Source organism: Anser anser, assembly GCF_964211835.1.
Source record: "Anser anser genome assembly, chromosome: 5".
Classification (NCBI taxonomy): Eukaryota; Metazoa; Chordata; class Aves; order Anseriformes; family Anatidae; genus Anser; species Anser anser.
Window position 1 is genome coordinate 62,915,804 of NC_139725.1, and position 21,049 is coordinate 62,936,852.

Sequence of the window (21,049 nt, forward strand, 5' to 3'; positions counted from 1 at the left end):
CCTTTACTCCCCCTTTTTCACACCACTTGCCCCGCTTCCTTCCCCAGCCCTCTGCAGCGGGCCTGGCTGTATACCCCCCACCACCCCTGGACCGAGAGAAGCACCCACGTAACAGCCTTATATTTTATTTAGTTAGAGTTTAACAGTGGGCGCCCTGCTGAGGGGAACCCCCCCCCCCAACCCCTGAGGGCCGGGCCCTCGGCGCCCTCTTCCCACAATGCCCGGCGCCACAACACGGCCCCACGTGACCGGGGCGCCCATCATGGCGGCTCCCAGCGGCTGCCGGCCGCAGCCCGGCGGGCAGGGGGGCGCCGGCGCCGGGCCAGGACCTGGGGCCGCTCCGGCGGCGCTGCGGGGTCCCGAGGAAGACGCCGAGGGCCTGTACGTGGCGGTGGAGCGGTGCCCGCTCTGCAACACCACCCGCCGCCGCCTCACCTGCGCCAAGTGCGTCCGGGGCGGCGACTTCGTCTTCTTCGACGGCCGCGACTCGGAGAGGTACCGGGGGGCCGGGAGGGGGCCTCGGGCCTGCCCCGCCGCCGGCCCTGACGGGGGAGGCCGCGGGGCTGCTCCTCACACGCCCCCCTCGGGACGGGGGAGGCCCCCTCGGGGCGGTGGGGGCTCGCCCGGGGGTCCCGGGGGGTGCCGGGAGTGGCCCCTCCGGTAACGGGGTCCCGGGGTTTGCTCGGGGGGTCCTTGTCCCCCTGAGCCGGGAGGGGGGTGAGGGGGCCGGGGGCAGCCTGGGGGGCTGCGCCGGCTTTGTGAGCGGTGCTTGCCTGGTGAGGGATAAAGTGTGTCAAGTAATAAGGGTTATATAGAGTTTGGGTGGTGCAGTGCCCCGACTTTCCCTTGGTTATGTCTGTACAGGTGTAACCGGCAAACCGGAGACAGCTCCGGACAGTTAAGGGCAAAAACAATGGGACACTGGAAATAATGTCTCTGTTCTCAGAAGTATATCAAAACAGCGGTTGAAACAGTAGTTTCCTGAATTGTTAACCAAAATCAGGAAACCATGCAAGAAAACAGCACCTCTTCTTTTCGTTCCTGTTCGTACAAATAGTCCTAATTGTGGGCCCTTTATAGAATCCAGAAATATTCCACTTGAGTTAATCACACCCCTTCCTGCCCCTTTTTGCAAGGAGCTGGCTCGGCAGGAGGGCTGCTGAAGGGGTGGTGGTCAACAAGACAGCCTCACTATGCGGTTCAGGTGAACATTTCCCCTCTGTAGCTCCTTTTCGGCTGCGAGACAAGCTGTCATTTCCAGCACGTCCATCCCAGATTCTTAAAAAGTCTGCCTAGCGCCGTCTCAAGAATAGCCCTAATTTTTGGCTGTATTTGTGGTCCTTGCTTTGTAGCTTCATTAACAGCTGCTGAGAGTGATTTCTTGAACCATTTTGGGAAGGCAGCGAGCGGTGTGTTGTGTGGAAGGGTCCTCGCACCAAACACTCTTCGCATCTGTCTGCCAAATAAAAGAATAACCAGGGAAACAGTGGTGTCTTTCATCCTACCTTGGTTCTTTACAACAAATCCAGGCAGTTTTTTATGGCAGGACGGTGTTTTCCTGCCATAAACTCTTTCTGTCGGTGGTTGCGCAACAGAATGCATGACTGGACAATGATGTGCTTGTCTTACATTTAAGCAAATTGACCTTCTCAAGCATAACCCAGGTATGGAAAGCCAGCTCACATCTGGATCTGTATCTGGAGGAGTGGACCCTTAACCCGTGCCAAGTTTCATTCAAGTTGATGGGAGTGGGCACAAGGTGGCAGGCAGCATGAATCAGCCTGCAAAATTGAGGCCTGAGTCTGCCACTTTGATGGGTTTTCTTCTTTTGCCTGAGAGGCCGGGTCGTGGAACCACAAACTGTATTTTAGCCCTAAAATAGATGAAAAACCTGTGTGTGTGTGTGAGACTGCTCAGGGTTATCTGCAGTTTCCATGAAAAAATTGGGTTTGGAATTAGGAACATAAGCCAAGTATTTTTTCCTGCCCTTTCTGCAGCCTGAAGATTCTGGCTAACCGTCAGGCTTCATTACAGAAATCCAACCGCAGCATCCGTTGTAGCGGAGCCCCTGTCATCCTGTATTAACCAAGGCTCAAGAAGTTTCTCTACGCGCTGGAAAAGTGAAACCATAAAGAAGCAGTCCTAGCCAAAGCGCCGGAGGCAACAGCTTGTTTAAAAAAAAATCTCTTACGTTCCTCATATCTGCCTCATATCAGTGACTGCTGTCACTGCATCCTCCCGAGATGCATTAACTGTCCCGATCATCTCTGGATAGAAAACCTTCTGAATGATTAAGCTGCGTTTCTTGATTGTAGGAAAAGTCCCTTTTGTTTTTCTCCTCCCTTTTTTCCCCTTGGTTGGGACCTTGGACTTGCTGTCTGGGTAATCCTCTCTTCTGTTCTCCAGCCTCTGTTGGGGCAGCCCCCCCGGACGCTGCGTTTCCCTGAGCTTTGCATCTCCTGCTGCTCGAAACCCTCCTACAGCAACTTCGTGTTCCTGAAGTCATGGACTAACAACACGAGAACAGCATCAGCGTGATTGATTGCAGCAGGAAAAGTTCAGCGTAGGGACAGAGCTTCGGAAAGCTTGCATTTCTTGTTTTTTTTTTTCCAAAGATAACAGAATCACTGATAGTTTGAAAGCGTGCTTGAAGTGTTTTATCTGCATTGTATGATTAATCCTTCTAGTGACTAATAGGAAAGTGAGAAAGAAATAGCCCGGCACCTCAGAGGGCAGTTTTCATTGTTTCCTCTCCGTGAGCAGCGAGGGGTTTCCGTGAATTTCTTGCGGTGTGAGCATGGCGAGGGAGGGAGCAACCTTTTAAACCGCGGCCGTGCGCCGTGGCGCGGTCGTGCAGGGACAGGTGCAGAGCTGGCTGGAGTTCAGGTTGTGTTTACTGGCGGCGGTGTTTAGTCGGTTACTTTGCGCCTTCTAGTAGTACCTGGGTTAATTTTAGATCAGCGTTACGGTCGGGCCTGGAGGAGGCCGGCAGGGTCATGACAAGGGCTTTGCTGAGGGAGCGGTGTGAGAAATTGAGCCGTGGGGTGCGCGGGGACACCCCCGCCTCCCAGTTGTCTTTTGGAAGTGTTAGAGGCTGGAGGAAAACGTTGGTACCTCTCTCCTGTGAGAAGTCAAAGGGGGTTACCCGTTGTATCCAGTGATGTTCTACTCTTTTCTCGGGGTTTTTCCTCATAAGACAATAAATATTTTAATGTTTTAACAGCAAGAATTGTTTCAGATTTCTTTTCATGGAACTATTTTATGTGCTAGTCGCTATAAAAGCTACAGGAGGACCGTTCACGTCTAACAAAAATCACACCCTGCACCTGTGACGGGGGCAGACTGAGGAGCTGTTAGGATTAATTAGCGAAATACAGCTACAATTAAAGATGAGTAGTGCGGAAGTCCTGTGGTAAAATGATCACCGACCTTCTTCTTTTCATTAGTAACGTGTTGTTCAAAGCGTCTTGTTCATTTCAGGACACTCTTCTTCCTCCCAGGAGTTTACTCCAGCCTGTCACAGACATAAAGCCTCAGATCACATTTTCCCAGTGCGTTCCCAAAGCACTGAATTGCTTCGCTTTGTGTGTTTGCAGGTAACAAAAGCTGAAGACGATACAGTTGTGCCATCTCAGCCCGTGTGCTTTCTCCGAGTTGTGGTTTGTGATTAGGAGTAGTGGCTTTTTGAGACAGCGGAGTTTTCTCCTAGCGAATGGGCCCAGCAGTGGATGTACCTGTTGCTGTCCTCAGCTCCTGCAGCATTAATCAATTCCTATAGATTAGGGAGTCCTTTGTTCTCTTTTCTTTTCCCCTCTGACTCTGTACATGTGGAAATAAGCCAGGTAACCGCAGGAAATCTCAGGTTAATCCAGCCTGGAGGAAAAAGAAGCATCTGATGGATAATTTTAGATGCAGGTTTCTCCCCTTCTCTCGGTTTACATTTCATCATGGGAGTTTCTGTAAGAGTCCGTTCAGAGCTTTGTTTCTTTGCCAGATTGAAGGGCTGTGGATATACAGAGAAAAATGAGTTATGTGATGCAATGCAAATAAAAAAGGGGCTATGTAAGGAAATGGAAACGTCTGCTTAGGGGAGACCTGCTAAAGGAGTTGGTAGGAGCTGTTTGACACAGTTGCTGAAGAGCGTGGTGAGCTGTAATTCTTGCAGGCTTTCACAAACATTTCTGTCTTCCCTCACCAGTGAGAACTTAATTTAGTCCCAGACTCTTGAGAGATTGACTTTCCACTAGTGCACCGGACACGATTTGGGAAATCAGCCTCCGTGCCCGTTAATTAACCCAGCTTTGAAAAGAAGAATCGCTGAATTTCCGAGTGCAGCTGCCCGGCGTGGCCGAGTTATTTCTGGTTGCGCCCTAGATCGGAGGTGCAGGAGGTGTGCGTTACGGCGTCGTAAACACGAGTCGGTGCAGGGTGCTTGTGCAATTTCCACGATGACTGGTGGGTGAGGGCACGCAGGACAGACGGATGACACGCGGGACGGACGGATGCTGAGCAGCCGGGCTCCGGTTGCACCGCATTCCTCAGGCGCACGTGTGGCCTCTGGCTTTTAGAGCAGCACCTGCATTTGGGATTGAGCTGTCTTGGAAGGAAAACAGAGAGTTTTGGTCATCTGTGGAGGCAGCAGGCGGAAGTTTTGTTGTTGTTTTAACGCTGCTGTCATCTGGCAGGGCGATTACACGCTTTGTAAAACTGAAGCCAGTCTCCGAGCTTTCAGGTTCCAGCTCTTCAAGGGAAGAAATGAAGCGTTTTGGTTTTGTGGGGAATCAAATCCACGGGGTTGAGCAGAGAGAGGCCCCAGATGCCATCCTGTCAAGGCTGGCTTACTGTATGATTCTCTCTAAATAAAGCTTAGATAGCCCTGAAATAAAGGACTTGGTGGGTTGTACGTGAAACTGTTAGGATGAAATAGTGAATTCTACACGTTCTAGAGAAAAATATACTGAATTCTTTTTCCTTGCATGGATTTAACCCCAAGACACCCATTTGAGGGGTGGATCAGGATGGTGCTGTGGCATGGCAAGCACAAAGGAAAGTTGGGAGGCCATGCATGGCAGAACACAGCACACACTTGCTGTTGTTAGGTTGTCTACATCCCTTGGCTGCCTCTCTTGCTGTTACCTTTGTCACTTCGTGCTTCGCTGTACTCTCTCAATATGCGTTGTTCATACACTGTTTGCTTTCAAAATGTTTCTCAATGTGCTGTGGAACATGGAGGTGGGCAGGACGTGGCTGTTCATATTCAGAGGATGGAAATGCAGGATGATGAACCCTAAAAAACTCCCTTCTGATCGCTTTTTGGCAGATCCCACACCTCACACATCCACTGGGGCAGACCTCAAGCAGGCATTTGGGTCGGGCACTTGTGATACCTATACATGCCCGGTAGAAACAAGTAGAAGAAGATGCAGCTTATGGGTGCTAATAATAATATAAGAAGGATTTGATTGTCGTGTAAAAGTCTTGAGAGAGTACTGTCCTGTCTGGAACCATCACTGAGTAAAGTCTGAGACCCTTCCAGGTGGGAAGTGAGAAAATACAAAGCACAGCGTGTAAAAACCTGCACGTCCCTGTACCAGAGTGGGTAGTACCACTAATACCATCTAATGCCATCTTATGCTCACTGTGTTACTGTTAATTTCTCCGGTGATTAAAGGCTTTTCAAGCAGTGTATGTTTTTCTTTGTACACAAAATATTGATGTTTCTAAGCTACAAATCTTAGAGAAATAGAAGGTAGTTAAGGGTAATGCTTACAAGTTTGGTAATACAACATGCGGGTGTTTCCTCAGCTTAGAGGTTCTGTTGCTATTCCTGGCAGACAGGTGCTCTAGAATTCAGCAAGAGTTTCGTATATTGAGCTATTGCTTACAAAAATTAAGACAGATAGTTGAGGTTTAGAGACTCCCACAAGCTTCAGCCTTTTTATTGTTTCAGACGGCTTACAATACCTTTGTGCAAAATAGCAATAAAAGCGTTTAATCTCTTCCAGGTTCTCAGACAAGAAAGAAAGGTTGATGCATCTTAAAACCAAACAGAGAGAATTCCAAAAACAGTAAGTTGTAGTCATTGAATGAAAATTAATTCTAAGAATTCTTTTTTTAAAAAAAAATGTCTCTGACACACTGTTGCTGGAGACAGATGTAGTCGAGATAAGTCAAATAACTTTCATTCATGTTTTTCCTCTAGTGTTTTGAAGGCCATGGAAGGCAAAGAGATAACTGATCAGCTGGTGAGTTATTCAAAGCATCCTATCATTTCTGAGCTCTCTGAATTGCTAGATTGTATTGTTTAAAGTTACATTTTACCTTGAGGGCATTGTGTTGCTTTCCTAAAAAGCCTGTTGTAAGCAAAAGCAAAACGGGCTCTGCAAGCAGAGTGCTCCAAACCGTCAATATTTTTAATTTACTAGATATTTGTTCAATAACTTACTGTACCAGTTGACTTTATACTAAGTATTCTGTTTCTTTGTGGCATTCTTCTGTGCACAAAACGGTATATGAAATATTTATTTATTGGTCTGATTCAGTTCAGAACATCCTGCTCCTTTTGCACTAAAGCTGCTGGCTTTGTTGTTAATCATTAGTCAGTGTGTTGGAAATGGCTTGTGCCCTACGGTTGCCGAATGTTCTTTTGCAGAGATGGAAAATAATGTCTTGCAAGATGAGGATCGAGCAGCTGAAACAGACCATTTGCAAAGAAAATGATGAAATGACAAGACGTGAGTAATGCCGGTGCCTTTGTAACATGTCAAACTGTGCCTTAAAGAGGGAAAAGTCAATCGCAGTAGATGTTAGTTTTTAAAAATAGGGAATTTCCGAGGCAAATCACTGAGTGGACTTTACCCTTTTTATGCTTGCATTTTAATTAGAAAACAGTAGACATTATTCAGCTGGATGGAGATAATTCTGCAACAGCTTAAAAAGTAAATGCTTAGCAGCCTATGAATTTGGCTTTGTCCCTAGAGATGGCTTTATTCAGTGTAGCGTTTCTGATCGCTTCCTCTTGATAAAAAGGAGCAAACAGCTCTGCAGCTGTTACGGATTTCATCTAAGCGTTGAATTTTAACCCACACCTGTCTAGAAATCCTAAAAGTCCTGTTTGAGCAAGACCGTCACCAAAATATGGCATAGGCTGCTGCGGTGCTAACATTCAGCAGCTTCGGTTTTGAAACTCATTGAATATTTTACACGCAGGAGACTTGTAGAGTCATTTTTCAGAAAAGAATATGCAGCAGTCCTTACAACCTACGTGTAAAGGAGAGATAGGAAGCATGTGCAGAAGCGTATTGACTGAATCCGGAACGTTTTAATGACTTGAGATTCAAGAGGAGCCATACAAAAAGCACAGGCGTGTAACTGAGAGTAGTTATAAAGGAATAGCGCAGGCTTGTAGTGATAACATCAAAAATGCTGAGGTGCAAAATGATTTTCATTTAGTAGGGAGGGTGGATAGCACAGTTTTAAATGTATAATAAAAAGATGAAGGAGTAGGCAAGCAGGCCAGTTAGTTAAGAGGAAAGAGAGTGAGTAACTGCAGAGAAGGCTGAAATATTCAGTGCTTTCTTTGCTTCATCTTCTAACAAAGGAAATGCGATCAGGTGTTTAGCCAGATTAAATTTGAGATTGAGAGAGGACTTCAGGCCAAGGAAAGAAAGCAGCCAGTTAAATATTATTTTGATTGTGTCTGTAGGGCCTTATCAGATTCACCTCAGGGAACTTAAGGAACCAGCAGCGGAGCACTTGAGAACACGTCAGGGAGAGAGGATGTCCCAGGGAACAGAGTGGAAACAGCATCTGTTTGCAGGAGCCTTACACCGATGACACTGCCGTCCTCTTACAAGCCTCTGACCACCTTGTAGGTACCTAAGGTACCTAGAAGATAATTAAAAACAGTCAACACTTTTTGTTAAGAATAGGTCATGTCAGATCAACCCCTTCTCTGTGGGTCAAGTGGTGTAGTGGAGGAAGAAGCAGAAGGTGCAAGATACCTTGCTTTTGGGCTCTGTCTACCCCAAGATGTCTCACGAGCAAGCAAATAAATCAGTGCTGGATGTAATCGCTGCCAGGCTGACACAGACGGCTAGTAGGGCTACATTCAGAGCATGGTGATGCTCCTCCAGCAGAGGAGGTGAGGCAGGTGGAGCTCGGCAGGAAGCAATTCCTGGCCCAGTCCTGTTTAATATTTTCCATAATGCCTTGTATGGTAGAATAGAAAGTGGAATGGAGGAACCTAAGGTGGATGACGATACGAGCTCAGCGGAGAACAGGATCAAATTCAAAATCGTGCAGGTAAATTGACTGCATCACCTGAAAGGAACAAAGGTAAGTGCACGTTGTTTAGGAAAGAGAACCACGTAAACCTGTGGTGGGGAATGCTGGCAAGATTTGACAGGATGGGACCTGGGGAATTGCAAACTAAATACCAAATAACAATCTAGTGCTGCTCCAGAAAGGTTCAGACCTCTGTCAGGGTTGTACTAACACGGGCATTGTATTTAAGAAGCAAGCGCTTATCCTGCTGTGCTCAGCAGTGGCGTTGCCCCAGTGGGAGTCTGGAGCCCAGTTTGAGCGATTTAGGTAAGATACAAATCAACTGGAGAAAGTCCAGAAGGGAACGTTAGGAATAAAACACAAGCAGTGGCCAAGAAAATTGCTGTTTGGCTTAATTTAAAAAAAAAAAAAAAAAGGAAGGAAGATGAAGAAGAGCGTTTTTTCAGTAGATAGAAGATTATTATGAAGGGAATAATAACTAAGTGTTCTCTTTAGGCTGTGAAGAAAGGAGAAGAGGAAGTCAATGTGAGGAATTTAACCACCTTTTCTCAAAATGCAGCTCTGAAGGTGGCAGAATGTTAGAACCAGCTGGGGAGTGGAGCTCATCCACTCTTCCGTTATTCTATGAAATGTATTAATACTTAAATAGTTCTAATCTGCAGCTTTACTACGTAGCCAGTACATCAGGAGCTCAACCTGGTTCACTCTTAGGGAGGAGACCACGTTACAAAATGTGAACAGGTCCTTTCTCTTCTCTCGGATGTGGTGTAGATGGGTTTACTGAAATAGGAAACATTTCTAGATCATTGGGCTCCTGCTCTTTCAGCTGGCTCTCCTGGGTACTTGGAGAATTGGTGCTTCTTAAAATAAGGTTTTAGATGTGTGTGTTTTTTACCTTCTGCCTGCAGAGAACAATTCAAGGAGGTGATCTTGCGAACGCCTGGCATGGCTCTCTGTTGGGCAGAGACCAGCGTGCCTGTGCGTGCGTTTAGCAGGCAATGGGAATGCATGGGGCGTGATGGTGTCCTGAAATACTTCTGGGGACAAATTTTTAATTGCCTCGTAAACTGGGTCATAAAGCGGAATTGCTGCGCTGAAAAAAGGACAGTTGTTTCTGCAGTGGGGCTGCTAAAGAGGAAGCGTGTTCGCAGTGTTCTCCCTGCCTCTCAGATAATTGCTGTTGGCCCTGCAGATAAGGGAGCTCGCTCGCTGCAAAAAGTAGCCTTGCAAGTAGAACATGAATGAAAATGGAACAAACAGACGTTTTATTCCTTCTTTGTTTCGTATTCTCTGTGCAGAGGGAGAGCTTGGGAATATGAATGCAGGCATTAATTGATTTTCTGTTGATATTACAGGAGTGCTTAAAAGAAACTGAATTGCAAGCTGGTACTTAGAAATTCTTGGTACTGTTGAGAGAAAAATTCTCCTGCAGTTCCTCCAACAGGGGGTCCCTTATTTTATGGACCTGAGGATTATTAGTTCCTACCTGCCTGGGGAAACCACTCTCACCAGCTTTGATTTGGGTCTTTACATCTCCCATGTATGAGATCATCTTTCCTACCAAACACTGATCAGATAGATGAGTAGAAATAACTTAGTAGAATATATATAGAATAGTAGAATAGTAGAATAATAACTTATTAGTTATAATAAGCTGTTATAGTAATATAAAGGCTATTTTAATATATAATTTCAATATATAATGTATGGTAGCTATTTCAGCAGTCCTGGGCTCCCTGTTTCCAGACCAGGGACCAGCCGGAGCTCTGTGCAGTTCCAACTCTGCAGGTGAAAACCAGGAGGAGCAGGGATGTCCCGTGCTGACCGAGCATGGCTGGGCACATACCAGGGGATGGGAACCAGTCTTGGGTCCCATTTTTCGTATGTAACTTCAGTTTTTGTGCTTCCCTTCTGGGAAAGCTGATGTTTTAATAGTCTGTAATGTGGCTTCTTGGAGTAGCAGATGCCACAGAACATTGATATTGTAGCTCTGGTCTCAACTGTGCCTCGCAATCAAAATACATCAGAAAAATGATGTCAGGCTTACTGCCTGCCTTCTGTGCAAGGGGCAGTTAGCCCATTTCTTGATTACAGGAAAGCGAGTAGTCTGCTGTGCTCTAAGAGAGCATGACTAATGCTGTTTCTCTTCAGCCATAAAAACTGAAATGGAGCGACTAGTATATGGGGGCTCTTATTCAAACTAGGGTACATTACAGTTTTTAAATGTGCATTTGGAGACATTTTCCTGTGCTTTTGAAAGACCGAGGCAGTTAACTCGCCCTCTGCAGCACCATATGTTTGCAGAAGCGTTACTGCAGTGAATTATTTTATAGGAGAATCAGCAGATGCTCTTGAAGAATTTTTCTTCCAACTCCTAGCGTGCCTGATGCATGGAGGAAATTTAGACGGTTGCAGCATTTCGTAAGCGTAACCACATTTGCCATTTTGTGACTGGAAAGGGAGTTTTCCCTTGTGGTAAGGAGAAGCCTGGGCCACTGGGATCCAAGTGCTTTAAGAGGACGTACGTTAGCAAAAGCCCGGATAACATAAGCTAATAGAAGCAGTGGTGCCAGAAATTGTGAATGGAGATGCTATCTGCACTTGACTTTGGCCGCAAGCAATGCGTGCCTTTTTGGCCAGCATCGTGCAGGCATGTACAGTCAAGCTATTTCTGTCAGGGTGATTACCCCAGAAGTTTAATTAAACTGTGAAATCTTGGCTTTTCTGCTCCAAATCCAAAAATAGCTGGGTGAAAGATAGGGAAAGATTAACTCTGATTTCAGTCTCTTTTGTGATATTCAGAAAAGATTAAGAAGTTGTACCACTTAGCAGCTGGAAAACGTTAATAGTGAGGCAGGGTTTTCTGTTTTAAGCTGCTGTAGATCTTGTTTTCTATAAATATTAATCAAGCTTTTCTCGGGCTTACTACAAGTACCTCACAGCTCATTTTCCAAGGCTAACATCTGCTGCTGTCTTCACAGATGCAGAGGGGCTTCTGAGAATTAAAGAGGAGAACCAGAAGCATTATCGCAGGGCTCAGCGGCATCAGGAGAAGAAGGAGAAGATCCAGAGGCACAACCGCAGACTGGGAGACTTGGTCGAGAAGAAAACCTACGACTTGAAAACCCAGCACGAACATCTGGCAAACCTTCGGCGGACGCATATCCTGGAGCTAACGTCAGTCATATTTCCCATCGAAGAAGTGAAGACAAGCATGAGGTACGGGAGGCTTGTCCTTTTGGGCTCGTTTTTCCTAGCTTTGAACACTCAGAGGTGAGTCATGTAAGTCTAAGCTAGATACTCTGGCTCCCTTGGCATCTGTGGGGAGAAGGAGGTGGTTTCCAGAGGCGAAGCATCTGACCTAAAGGTAGAAGTCCAGAGTAGAAGAATGTGGAGGTGTTAGCATCTCCCCACTGAGAGATCTGAGGTATGTGTCCACTGTTAACCTTAAAAAAAGATCATTAAAAATCCCAGAACAAAGCAGTTTGGGGAATAAGGAGTTCTGCAGGAGTGTTTCTACAAGCGTTTTGCTCTCAGTGCAATCTGATTAAATGCCTGCCAAGTACGTTGGCGATTGTATTTTTGAACTTCTTTTAAAAACACCCTGTTCTTCTCTGCGTGCTCCAGAGATCCTGCAGATGTGTCTTCTGAGAGCGACAATGCTATGACCTCTAGCACTGTGAGCAAGCTTGCAGAAGCCAGGAGAACCACGTATCTCTCTGGGAGATGGGTGTGTGATGACCACAACGGGGACACCAGCATCAGTATCACAGGGCCTTGGATAACCCTTCCGAATAACGGAGATTACTCAGCGTATTACAACTGGGTGGAAGAGAAGAAGACTACACAAGGACCAGGTAAGGAGCCAGGGCAGAATTAAAGAAACACCAGTACAGGGATTAGTCCACTGAGAGCCTCTTCTGCAGGAAATGCTCGTTGGGACCCAGTGCAGAGTAAAAGAGAGATAAAGTTAATTATTCACAGTTTTGACATGGTTCACATGCTGTCGATTTAACAGGAATTCCAAGAATTACTATTTTCTACCGGCTTCTGACAGATTTCACTGTAAATGATTGCCGGATTCGAGCAGTTCTCAGTACTGACAAATGACATTTTCCAGAGTAGACTTCAGTAACACATTAACACACCCACTGAGGCTTCGTTTATAATGAGACTTTCACGATGTTTTTATTTCTTTTAGATATGGAACATAATAACCCTGCTTACACCATCAGTGCTGCATTGTGCTATGCAACCCAGCTTGTTAACACTTTGTCTCTCATACTTGATGTAAATCTTCCCAAGAAGCTCTGCAACAGGCAAGTAAATGCAAGCCTCTAAGAAGGCGGATCAGTGACCACTTCTGAACGATCTTAGTTCAGTTTGGTTTTCTTAACAAAGTCATTATTTGGAACAGCTTTTATGGTAATAGCTGATGGCTCCCTTTTTTTTTTTTTGGTGCAATTTAATTTCACAGGGAGGTCTAGAATTTAGACCACAGTTAATCCTCCCTCCCATCCTCTCTTTCTGTGTCCTGAGAGCACAGACCAACCATCGCAGTTCAGAATGACAACTTACCAATCAATTTATTTAGCGTCCTCATACTGGAGTGAAATATGACAGTGCATGGATAGCACTTTTCATTTTATGAGACCCTACTGTGCTTTACAAACTCCCAGCCCAATTCAGCAGCTCTTAGTCATCCGGAATAGCTCCACTGCATTAAGAGATGTAGAACGAGGCCTTATAATATGGCATGAGAGCAGTGTAATTCTCTTTGAGCTAAAACGCTGATGGGGAACGTAGCTGGCTCTCAGACGTTTGGGAGCATGCGCTTCTATAAGCCCCAGTTGTGATGAACAGCACTGTTAGGTTCTTAAGGTCTACGCAGAGCAGGTGGGATCCGTACAGAAGTTATTCTGAGGAAGCTGTGGGCTTGGTTCAGCTTCCAGGGGTCTCAGCTATGCTGCTGAGATTCTTATAAATTTTTAAAATAGCAATGGCCAAAGTGAGGGCGCAAACGTTGTGTAGGGCCTCTGCAGTTTTTTATGCTATTATTTGGTTGCTCAGTCATTGCAGGAAGAAAAGGTTGGGAACAGGAAATGAGGCAAGATTTAAAAGGAGAACCACAATGGCTTGGCCACAGCGGATCTTTGAGTTTGTGTATGGTTCACATCACCTGTCCTGTTGAAACCAGTGAGACTAGGGCAAGCTGTGCTCGTTGATAAAATTCCAAAGGTCTCACGAGGTGAAAAAGCGATCTCCTGAGCACTCTGTAGCTAGTTGTACAGCTTAAACAAGTGCTCGCTGCAAAGATGCTTACTCCAGGATCTGTTAGGAAGCCGGGGTAAAGAATGCTGATGTCTCCAGGAGGTGCCCTGTCACAGCCTGTAGCTTTGTGCATACGTGTGTGTGTGGTCTTTCAACAGCGAGTTCTGCGGCGAGAATCTCAGCAAACACAGGTTCACGCGAGCAGTGAAGAAGCTGAATGCCAACATCCTTCACCTTTGCTTCTCTCAGGTAGGGGGAATGAACATATGGATTCTTTAAATAGCTTTTAAAATGTTAACTGTGCCTGCAGGTTTCCTCCAGTAGCTGATCATGTCTTTTTTTTTTCTTACCTTCTCCATGGTAGCATGTAAATTTAGATCTGTTGCACCCACTGCATACGCTCAGGAACCTAATGTACCTGGTGAGCCCAGACACTGAGAACTTGGGCAGGTAAGAAAAGCAGTTTGTGAACACACCTGTAAGTGAATCCCTTTTGGAGTTATGCGTTTGCATTGTTATTCATGAGGGAAATATATTTTTTCTGCTTCTATTCTGCTGTATCTATGGGTGAGTCCTCAGCACATCAGGCTGGTTATAAGGAGGAGGCAGGAAAAGGCAGAAAAAGGGGGTTCTGAGAAGGAAATCAGATTTCAGAGACATCTGTATGCTGTGGTTCTGCATGGAGCAGGCTCAGCTGGTGGTGTTATGATTGACTGGGTGGGCTTGTTTCTCCTGGGCTCAAAAGCAGGAATTCCTTCCCTCCGGAGGACAGCAGCACACATCCCAGGCTTTCCCGAAATACTTTCAATGAACACCCTAGGCCAAAGTCCACACTCAAATAGTAATACTTTCTATGTACGTTAAGATTAAAGACAACTTTCCTGTTAACTTAGCATGTGATGAAAAGAACATCAGTTCCTGTAGGCTGCGCACGCCAGGCTCAATATTCTTCCTTTCTTTTTACAACTTAAGTGTAAGAAAGTCAACATTGATTTCCTCTTGGGATAATCCAGTCGCTTGTGCCCGAGACAGTCTGCAAATATTTGTTTATTCTACTGCTTTATTCCCCCTCAAACACACGAATGTTCTGACATCTACTTTTCCACTTTGTTCTAGTGTACAGGACTAGTTTTATTTAAAAACCTGCAATATGGAGCTGAATTCATGCCTCTACAAACTTAGCCTTATGTTCAAGTACATCCCTACTTAGTCAGCCCAAAGCTGTGGGGAGCCAACTTAGCTCAGTTTGGAAAAAATGATGTGCTTGCTGCTGCTTGTCTCAAAGCAAGGAGAGGGCAGGAAACACCCAGAGAGTGAAGCACTGTGTCCTGGAAAGCAGCTGCTGTAAAGGATAAGTGCCACAGCGGACAGAAAACTGAACCTGATGGTTCCTTACGATGGGAAGTAAAAGGCCTGAGCAGAGAGATGGGTCTCACTTCGCATCAGTTGGGTCCGCATGGTAAAAGGAGAGGTTACAGGAAAGTGGGAACATCAGTGCAGAAGCTAGCCAGCACTGAGGGGAACAGCTTAGTCCGCATAAAACGCTCTCATCTCTCTAGAGAGGAGATTGAGAGAGGGCTGTGGCTCAGGACAGGGGGAATGGTGGAATGCCTTGACCTTTCCTAGAGAGGGGGTCACACGAGATGATCTAATGCACCCTTCTGGCCCTAAACCTGATGACTGTCTTCCTGTGTTGCCTTATTAACCAAAACGCTGTGCCAGAGGGCAGCGCTCTCCTTCCTTTCTGTGTGATGAAAGAGGAGCGTTTACCTTTCGTTTCTCAGCTGTCTGCAAAGTTTGCAGCAATCAGCTGGTTTTATTTTCCTTCAGACCTCTAGGCCTAGAGTTGCCTGATAGCCTCTATAAAACACCATTAATATAATACATATACGTATAATACATATAATTTTATCAAGCTTTGATTGTTTGGATTCAAATTTTCCGTGCTAAATTGCTGCCTCAGGCTTCCCCATAAGCTTGGAGAACCACAGTGGAGAAACCCCGTTACCCACGTTAACTTCTAGCTCCTGTTACGCTGAGAATCTGTAAGCTTTGTGCTCTGGACTGAAATTTGTTTGACAGGGACCTGCTTGCCGTGGGGACTCGGCTTTTCACTGCCTCCGTGAACCCCTCGCTTTCTCTGGGGGCTGCTCACAGGCCTCTGAAACTGTCAGCGGATGCTTAGTAAAGATATTTTGGATTTGGTCTCCCTGTTCTCTGGCGCAAGGCTGAGGGCCTGGGCAGGATGCAGTTGCCTCTCCAGCCAGGCAGTGGCAGCAGGGAACTCGGAGTCAGTGACAGAAGAGATGAGTTTGGCCAGGACCTCTGGAGATCTTATCCAAAGCCCCACTCGAGGCAGGGTCAGCCGGAGCAAGTTGCTCAGGACCGTGTCCAGCGGGGTTCTGAATATCTCTGATGACGGAGACTCCACAACCCCTCTGGGCAGCCGGTGCCAGCGTTTGACCGCTCTCCCTGCAAAAAAAAAAAATAAAAAAAAATCTCGAGATCTTGCTGGGGGCGAAGCACTGCTGCGGGAAGTGTGTTAGCGAGCTGTGCCAGCTGTGTGCTGCGGGCTGTGACCTACACCCTGCCCCTGGCTGGCAGAGCTGGCCCGGCCGGAGCTAGCGCTAAAAATAAAAGCTGCTCCACGTCAAGCCGAGATTCCCACCAGCGGAGCTGTGAGTTGTTATCGATAGCTTTTTCTTTTGCGTGTGCGCTTCACCGTCCACTGCCAAGGTAAAAGAGCTCTTCCGCCGTCCCTGCTCCGTGGACTGGAACCCAGCGATCGCTCCCTTGGCTGACCGCCGTCCTTTCACCATGGTCGTAGCGCAGTTATCTCTGTAGCCACCGAGTTTCTCTTTGCCAGTTTGCCAGTTTTTTCTCTTTTTGCCAGTTTTTTCTCTTTGTCTCTGATAAAGACAGAGGTGTTTGAATTCCGTACCGTACCCATGACAGAGCAGGCTGCTTTGGCACGCCGGGGACTCGCACCGGTGCAGTGACAGTCCCCCTCCTGCACGGTACCCACAGGGCTGACAGCGTTGTGTCCGTGTTCACAGGTCTGGGCCTTTCGAAATCAGCGCTGATCTCGAAGACTCCATGGAGTTTGTGGACCCCAGCGCCGCCGGCGAGACGGATGAGAGCGGAGACGAGCACGTCAGCGACGAAGAGACGGACCTGGGGACAGACTGGGAGAATCTGCCGAGCCCCAGGTTCTGCGACATCCCCTCCCAGCAGGTGGAGATGCTGCAGAGCCAGAGCACGCAGGCGTCTCAGCCCATCGCCAGCAGCAGCGCTGGCGGCATGATCTCTTCTGCTGCTGCCTCAGTGACCTCGTGGTTTAAGGCGTACACTGGACATCGCTAACGAGCACGGGAAAAGGATCGTAGGGTGTGAGGAAGGAATCCCTCCCCAACAATGCTGTAGTAAACCTTACATATTCAGTTAAGTAGTGCCTGGAACAAAGAAAAGGTCAGACTTTACATTTTGTAAACCCGCAGAACCTTTTTATTTACCCACGATGACTGTGATGGTACCCTTTTGTAAATTGGCTCGCCCCATCCTTCCGACGGGTTCTGTGAGGGCACTTCGTGTCTCGGTTCCGTCTGCATTGTTGAGTGTCAAGGAAGGAGGACCCAGCAGGCTCCAGCTCTACTTCCTAAAGAAGAAACGGATTTTGGAGTGTTTGGATCCGAATGAGCACAGAGGGAAGGCTGCTCAGTGTTCAGTCAGGACAGTGGTGCAAATGCAGTTCACGTTTTCTTAACTCCTTACAGGGTTTATGTTTGCGTGTTTTAAATCTGTCTTGCATAATGCAGAAATGCGTATTTCTAAATTTTTTTTCATTCAGGACATGAAAATTATGCATTTTTAACATGTTTTCTAATCTCCGTTGCCATATTTTTAATACAAAGAATCAGCATGGGCAGGAATTCACACAACAAATTGCTCTTACTTTAGGTTTGGTTGTGGATCTTTGTCCAGTTTCGCCATAGAAAACTGGCTCGTTTCATGCTGTTTCCACTGGTAGGCAGTCTGAAAGTTTCGCGTTGTGCTGCCCAAAGCACACAGGCTCTTTACTCCTAGTATCATACACCAAAGAAACACTGGACATTCTCTAAGCTAGACCCACGTTGACGCCGATACAGGTTTGCAATAATATCCATCAGTTACACCATGTTGCCACTTTTTAATAGTAGAAAAACCTCATTTCAAGCTCGTTTGATGAAGTCACGCGTTCTCCACACTACATGCGTTGTGAACCCTGTTGTATTTTATGTTTCTGCTGGGGTTTGCTCTCTCCCTGTTTACTGAATGCCAAGAAGTTGATTCCATTTCACTGCAGAAACGCTCACAGCGCAGCTGGCCTGCTTGTAAAACCACAGGAGGCGTGATACTGACAGATGCGTTCGCTAACAAGTGCTCCCCGCTTCCTCTGCCTTGCGGTGTGTATGACTTAAAGATGGCTCTGCTCGGCGAGGCTTCCGATTTACGGTTTACATTTTATAGAGCTGGGACGTTTTACTTCTCCGCGGGGCAAACTCGTGTAGAAGCATCCTCCCACCCCTCTGAGATGGAAGATTTCAGCCGGTCTTCCCTGCCGCTCCCCCGTGGCGATGCAGCTGCTGGCGTGGCTGACGCACAAGCCACGCGCCTGGCGTGCTGGCACATCCGAGGCAGCGTCCTCATGCGCGGTGGAAACCCCAGCTGCAGGCCGCCTCTCCCGGCCATCCCGTTCTCTGTCAAGCATGTGGAGTTTTTTGGGACGGTTTTGGGACGCCGTGGGTCCTCCCCAGGCCAGCCACCACTGCCACCTGGCTCCACGGAGGAGCGGGTGGAAGAGCAGCACCAGTGCTAATGCCCCTGTGCCCCGGCGAGCTCCGCAGCAGGGGCACCACCTCAGTACTGTGCCTCCCCGCCCTGTCCCTCGTCCAGCAGCTCTTTCTCTTTGGCAGTGGGGATCCGTTGGTGGTGTTTTTTTTTGCTGGTGGTAGCTGTTTGTTGGGTTTTTTAAACCAAAGACCCTGAGCTGCGCACCGACAGTGTGCGTGTCGGTAGGCGAGGGCCCCCTCGGTGCTGCCATTTGGTTGGTCTGAGCCCAAGGTAGGGTCGCGTCGGGAAACAGGTAAGAAATCAGCCGAGACCCCGTTGGCTACTGCGGTCTGAACTGGGACCGTGCCCAGGACAAGGACAGGGGCAGGGGGTGGAGGCTTCGGTCACTGCCCAGCTGACAGCACTTTATTAAACAGTCGCAGCGACCGGACCCGTCGCAGCTCTGAGCAGCCAGCACGTAGCAGTACTGCGTGTTGGGCTCTTAGCATTGCACAACCCGTTTTGGATCCTCATTTATTTTGCACTGGACCCCACCATAGAGAGATCTTCCCTCCTTTTTTTCTTTTTTTTTTTTTTTTAATACACATTTCAGTCGCTGTTTCATTGCTACCTTTGTGCTACGTGGAACCCTAAAGGCCAGGCCATGATTCAGCTTTGTATGCTGTCCTTGACTTATTTAGGGGAAAATAAAAACAGCACCACGAGAACCTTTTAAGCCATATACTTCGTACCCATCGTGTTTTCCAAATAATTTATTTCCAACCATGTCCTACTCTGGAAGTGCACAACGGCACTGTGAGGGTGTAAAAATGCATCGAGATAGCTCCTTTCGAGAGATGTTTTTGTAACAGAATAGATTGTGGGTTTTGTTGTTGTTTTTTTTAAAGTGTTTTGCACATGTGTAGCTAAGGAAGAATTAAGTGTGTGTGTCCAAACCTTGAGTGCAATCGACAGGATTAGTTTTCCAGGTTGTTTGGGGGGCGAGGGAGGGAGGCAGTGTCTGTAATTAGAGATAGTTGGAGACAGCCAGCTGAGAGTTTACAAAACACTTTGCGTAGCACGAGTGCAGGAATTTCAGTGCAGGCCGTGACTTTTGTCCGTGAGCAGTGATCCGGCGTGGCCCACGCGAGCTGCCAAGGAAGAGCCTGATTTCGGAGCTCAGCCCTTGGCTGAAATCGGGTGCCTTCGGCGGGTCTCGGACGGGACGTGCGGGGCTGGGTCATTACCTGCAGAAACTCGGGGCCTCTCTCTGCAACTTCCAAACTAGATGTAACTAAACACAATTTTTTTTTCTAAATTTTATTGTATTATTGCAATAAATCTTTAACAGTATTTTTTTTTTTAAGTTGTGTATTTATAATTGTTACTTCTGTGTGGTTTGTCTTTAAACATGCTGGGGAAGTACACAACAATTTCCAGCCTTCACCACCTCCCGGGCACTGGACCTGTTACAGGGCCATCATAAAGCAGTAAAATATGCAATGTGAGTATAAAAAAAAAATACTCTTACATAAAATAACTGCATCTCCAGGGGGGCAGGCACAGAAGTCCTGCAAAGTGCACACGTACATCTCTGTACTTGTAGACTGATAAATCGCCTGTAGGCCGGGCTTTGGACTACTCCAGGGTTGGGTGCCAATTTTTTGTACGTTGCCAAATGCAGGTGGGGGGTTAATTTGTTATTTCAATTATTTGTTATTTTGGTTGGTTGTTATTTTAGTTACTTGTTATTTTAGTTATCAGGTTATTGGTGCACACAAGGGAGCGCGCTCCTGGCTATGGGGTCATTGTGAAAGGCCGGGAGTGTGCGTGCGAAGGCAGGCGCCTGTCCTGACGGTGAAGGAGGGAGGCGAAGCAGCTGCCCTGCTCCGTTTTGGGGCCAGCAACCCTCCGGGGAGGACGGATACCTGTGAGTCCACAAATCGCTCAGCTGAGCGGTGACGGGGAGCTGGTGGGCACCGAAGAGCCCTGCTCCGGGGAGCAGAGACGCAGCAAGGAAAGGGGAAAAGGTGCAGAAAGAGGCAGGATGAGCGAGAGCTCAGCCACAGCCCTCAGCCGGGGGCAGTTTGCTGGTGCTCGGAGTCCCCTGGAGTTTGACGACCACTTGGGAACGACGGAGGCGTTACGGACGTTTCTTCACAGGCAGAGCTGGAAAGCCAAAGCCAGCCCCGGCTCCAAGCGCTGCGGGCAGGGAAGTCGACATCTACTGAGTCCTCTAAAGCCAACACTGAACATTTTTTAATATCACCTCTTCTGGGGGGAGGAGGTGCTCATCTCACATCGGCTGCTCCCCGAACGGCCTCTGAAGAACCAGAAACCTACCCCTGATGTTGCTGCTTTTAAGAACTTCTTTAAAAAGCAAAGGCGCCTTCAGTACAGACCACTGCTAGATGCTAAAGTTTGTTCTGCGGAGCAATTTTTTACTCATAATGCTGTGCAGCAGGGATCGTTCAGCAAATAACATACCCAATGATGTATAAAACAGCCCACGTTACTCAACCAGCCTGGGGGCAGGGCGGGAAGGACAGCAAATTGTCCTCCGCCTTGAACCGCGAGGGACAAAAAGCTCCCAGTGCCACTATTTCATGCTCCGTTTTCCCCTCTGGCAGCCTTGGTCAGCGAAGGTGACCAGAATCTCACACCCCCCGTTCCAAAAAAAATG

The 21,049-nt window shown here is 47.4% G+C and overlaps 1 protein-coding gene across 1 annotated transcript; it reads left to right on the forward strand.

Annotated features, from left to right (window-relative positions):
* The first annotated feature begins 202 nt into the window (after positions 1–202).
* Positions 203–19,719, forward strand: ATG14 (autophagy related 14). Its single transcript, XM_083837497.1, has 10 exons — positions 203–495; positions 6,006–6,068; positions 6,203–6,245; positions 6,653–6,734; positions 11,268–11,505; positions 11,914–12,143; positions 12,488–12,605; positions 13,716–13,806; positions 13,922–14,007; positions 16,614–19,719. The coding sequence occupies exons 1-10, from the start codon at positions 218–220 to the stop codon at positions 16,918–16,920; spliced, it is 1,536 nt and encodes a 511-aa protein (XP_083693623.1). The 5' UTR covers positions 203–217; the 3' UTR covers positions 16,921–19,719.
* The last annotated feature ends 1,330 nt before the right edge of the window (positions 19,720–21,049 follow it).

Coding starts and splice junctions, on each gene's coding strand:
- ATG14 (XM_083837497.1), top strand. CDS start 218: ATGCCCGGCGCCACAACACGGCCCCACGTGACCGGGGCGCCCATCATG. Junction 11,506..11,913: donor GAAGTGAAGACAAGCATGAG/GTACGGGAGGCT, acceptor TGCGTGCTCCAG/AGATCCTGCAGATGTGTCTT. Junction 14,008..16,613: donor GACACTGAGAACTTGGGCAG/GTAAGAAAAGCA, acceptor CCGTGTTCACAG/GTCTGGGCCTTTCGAAATCA.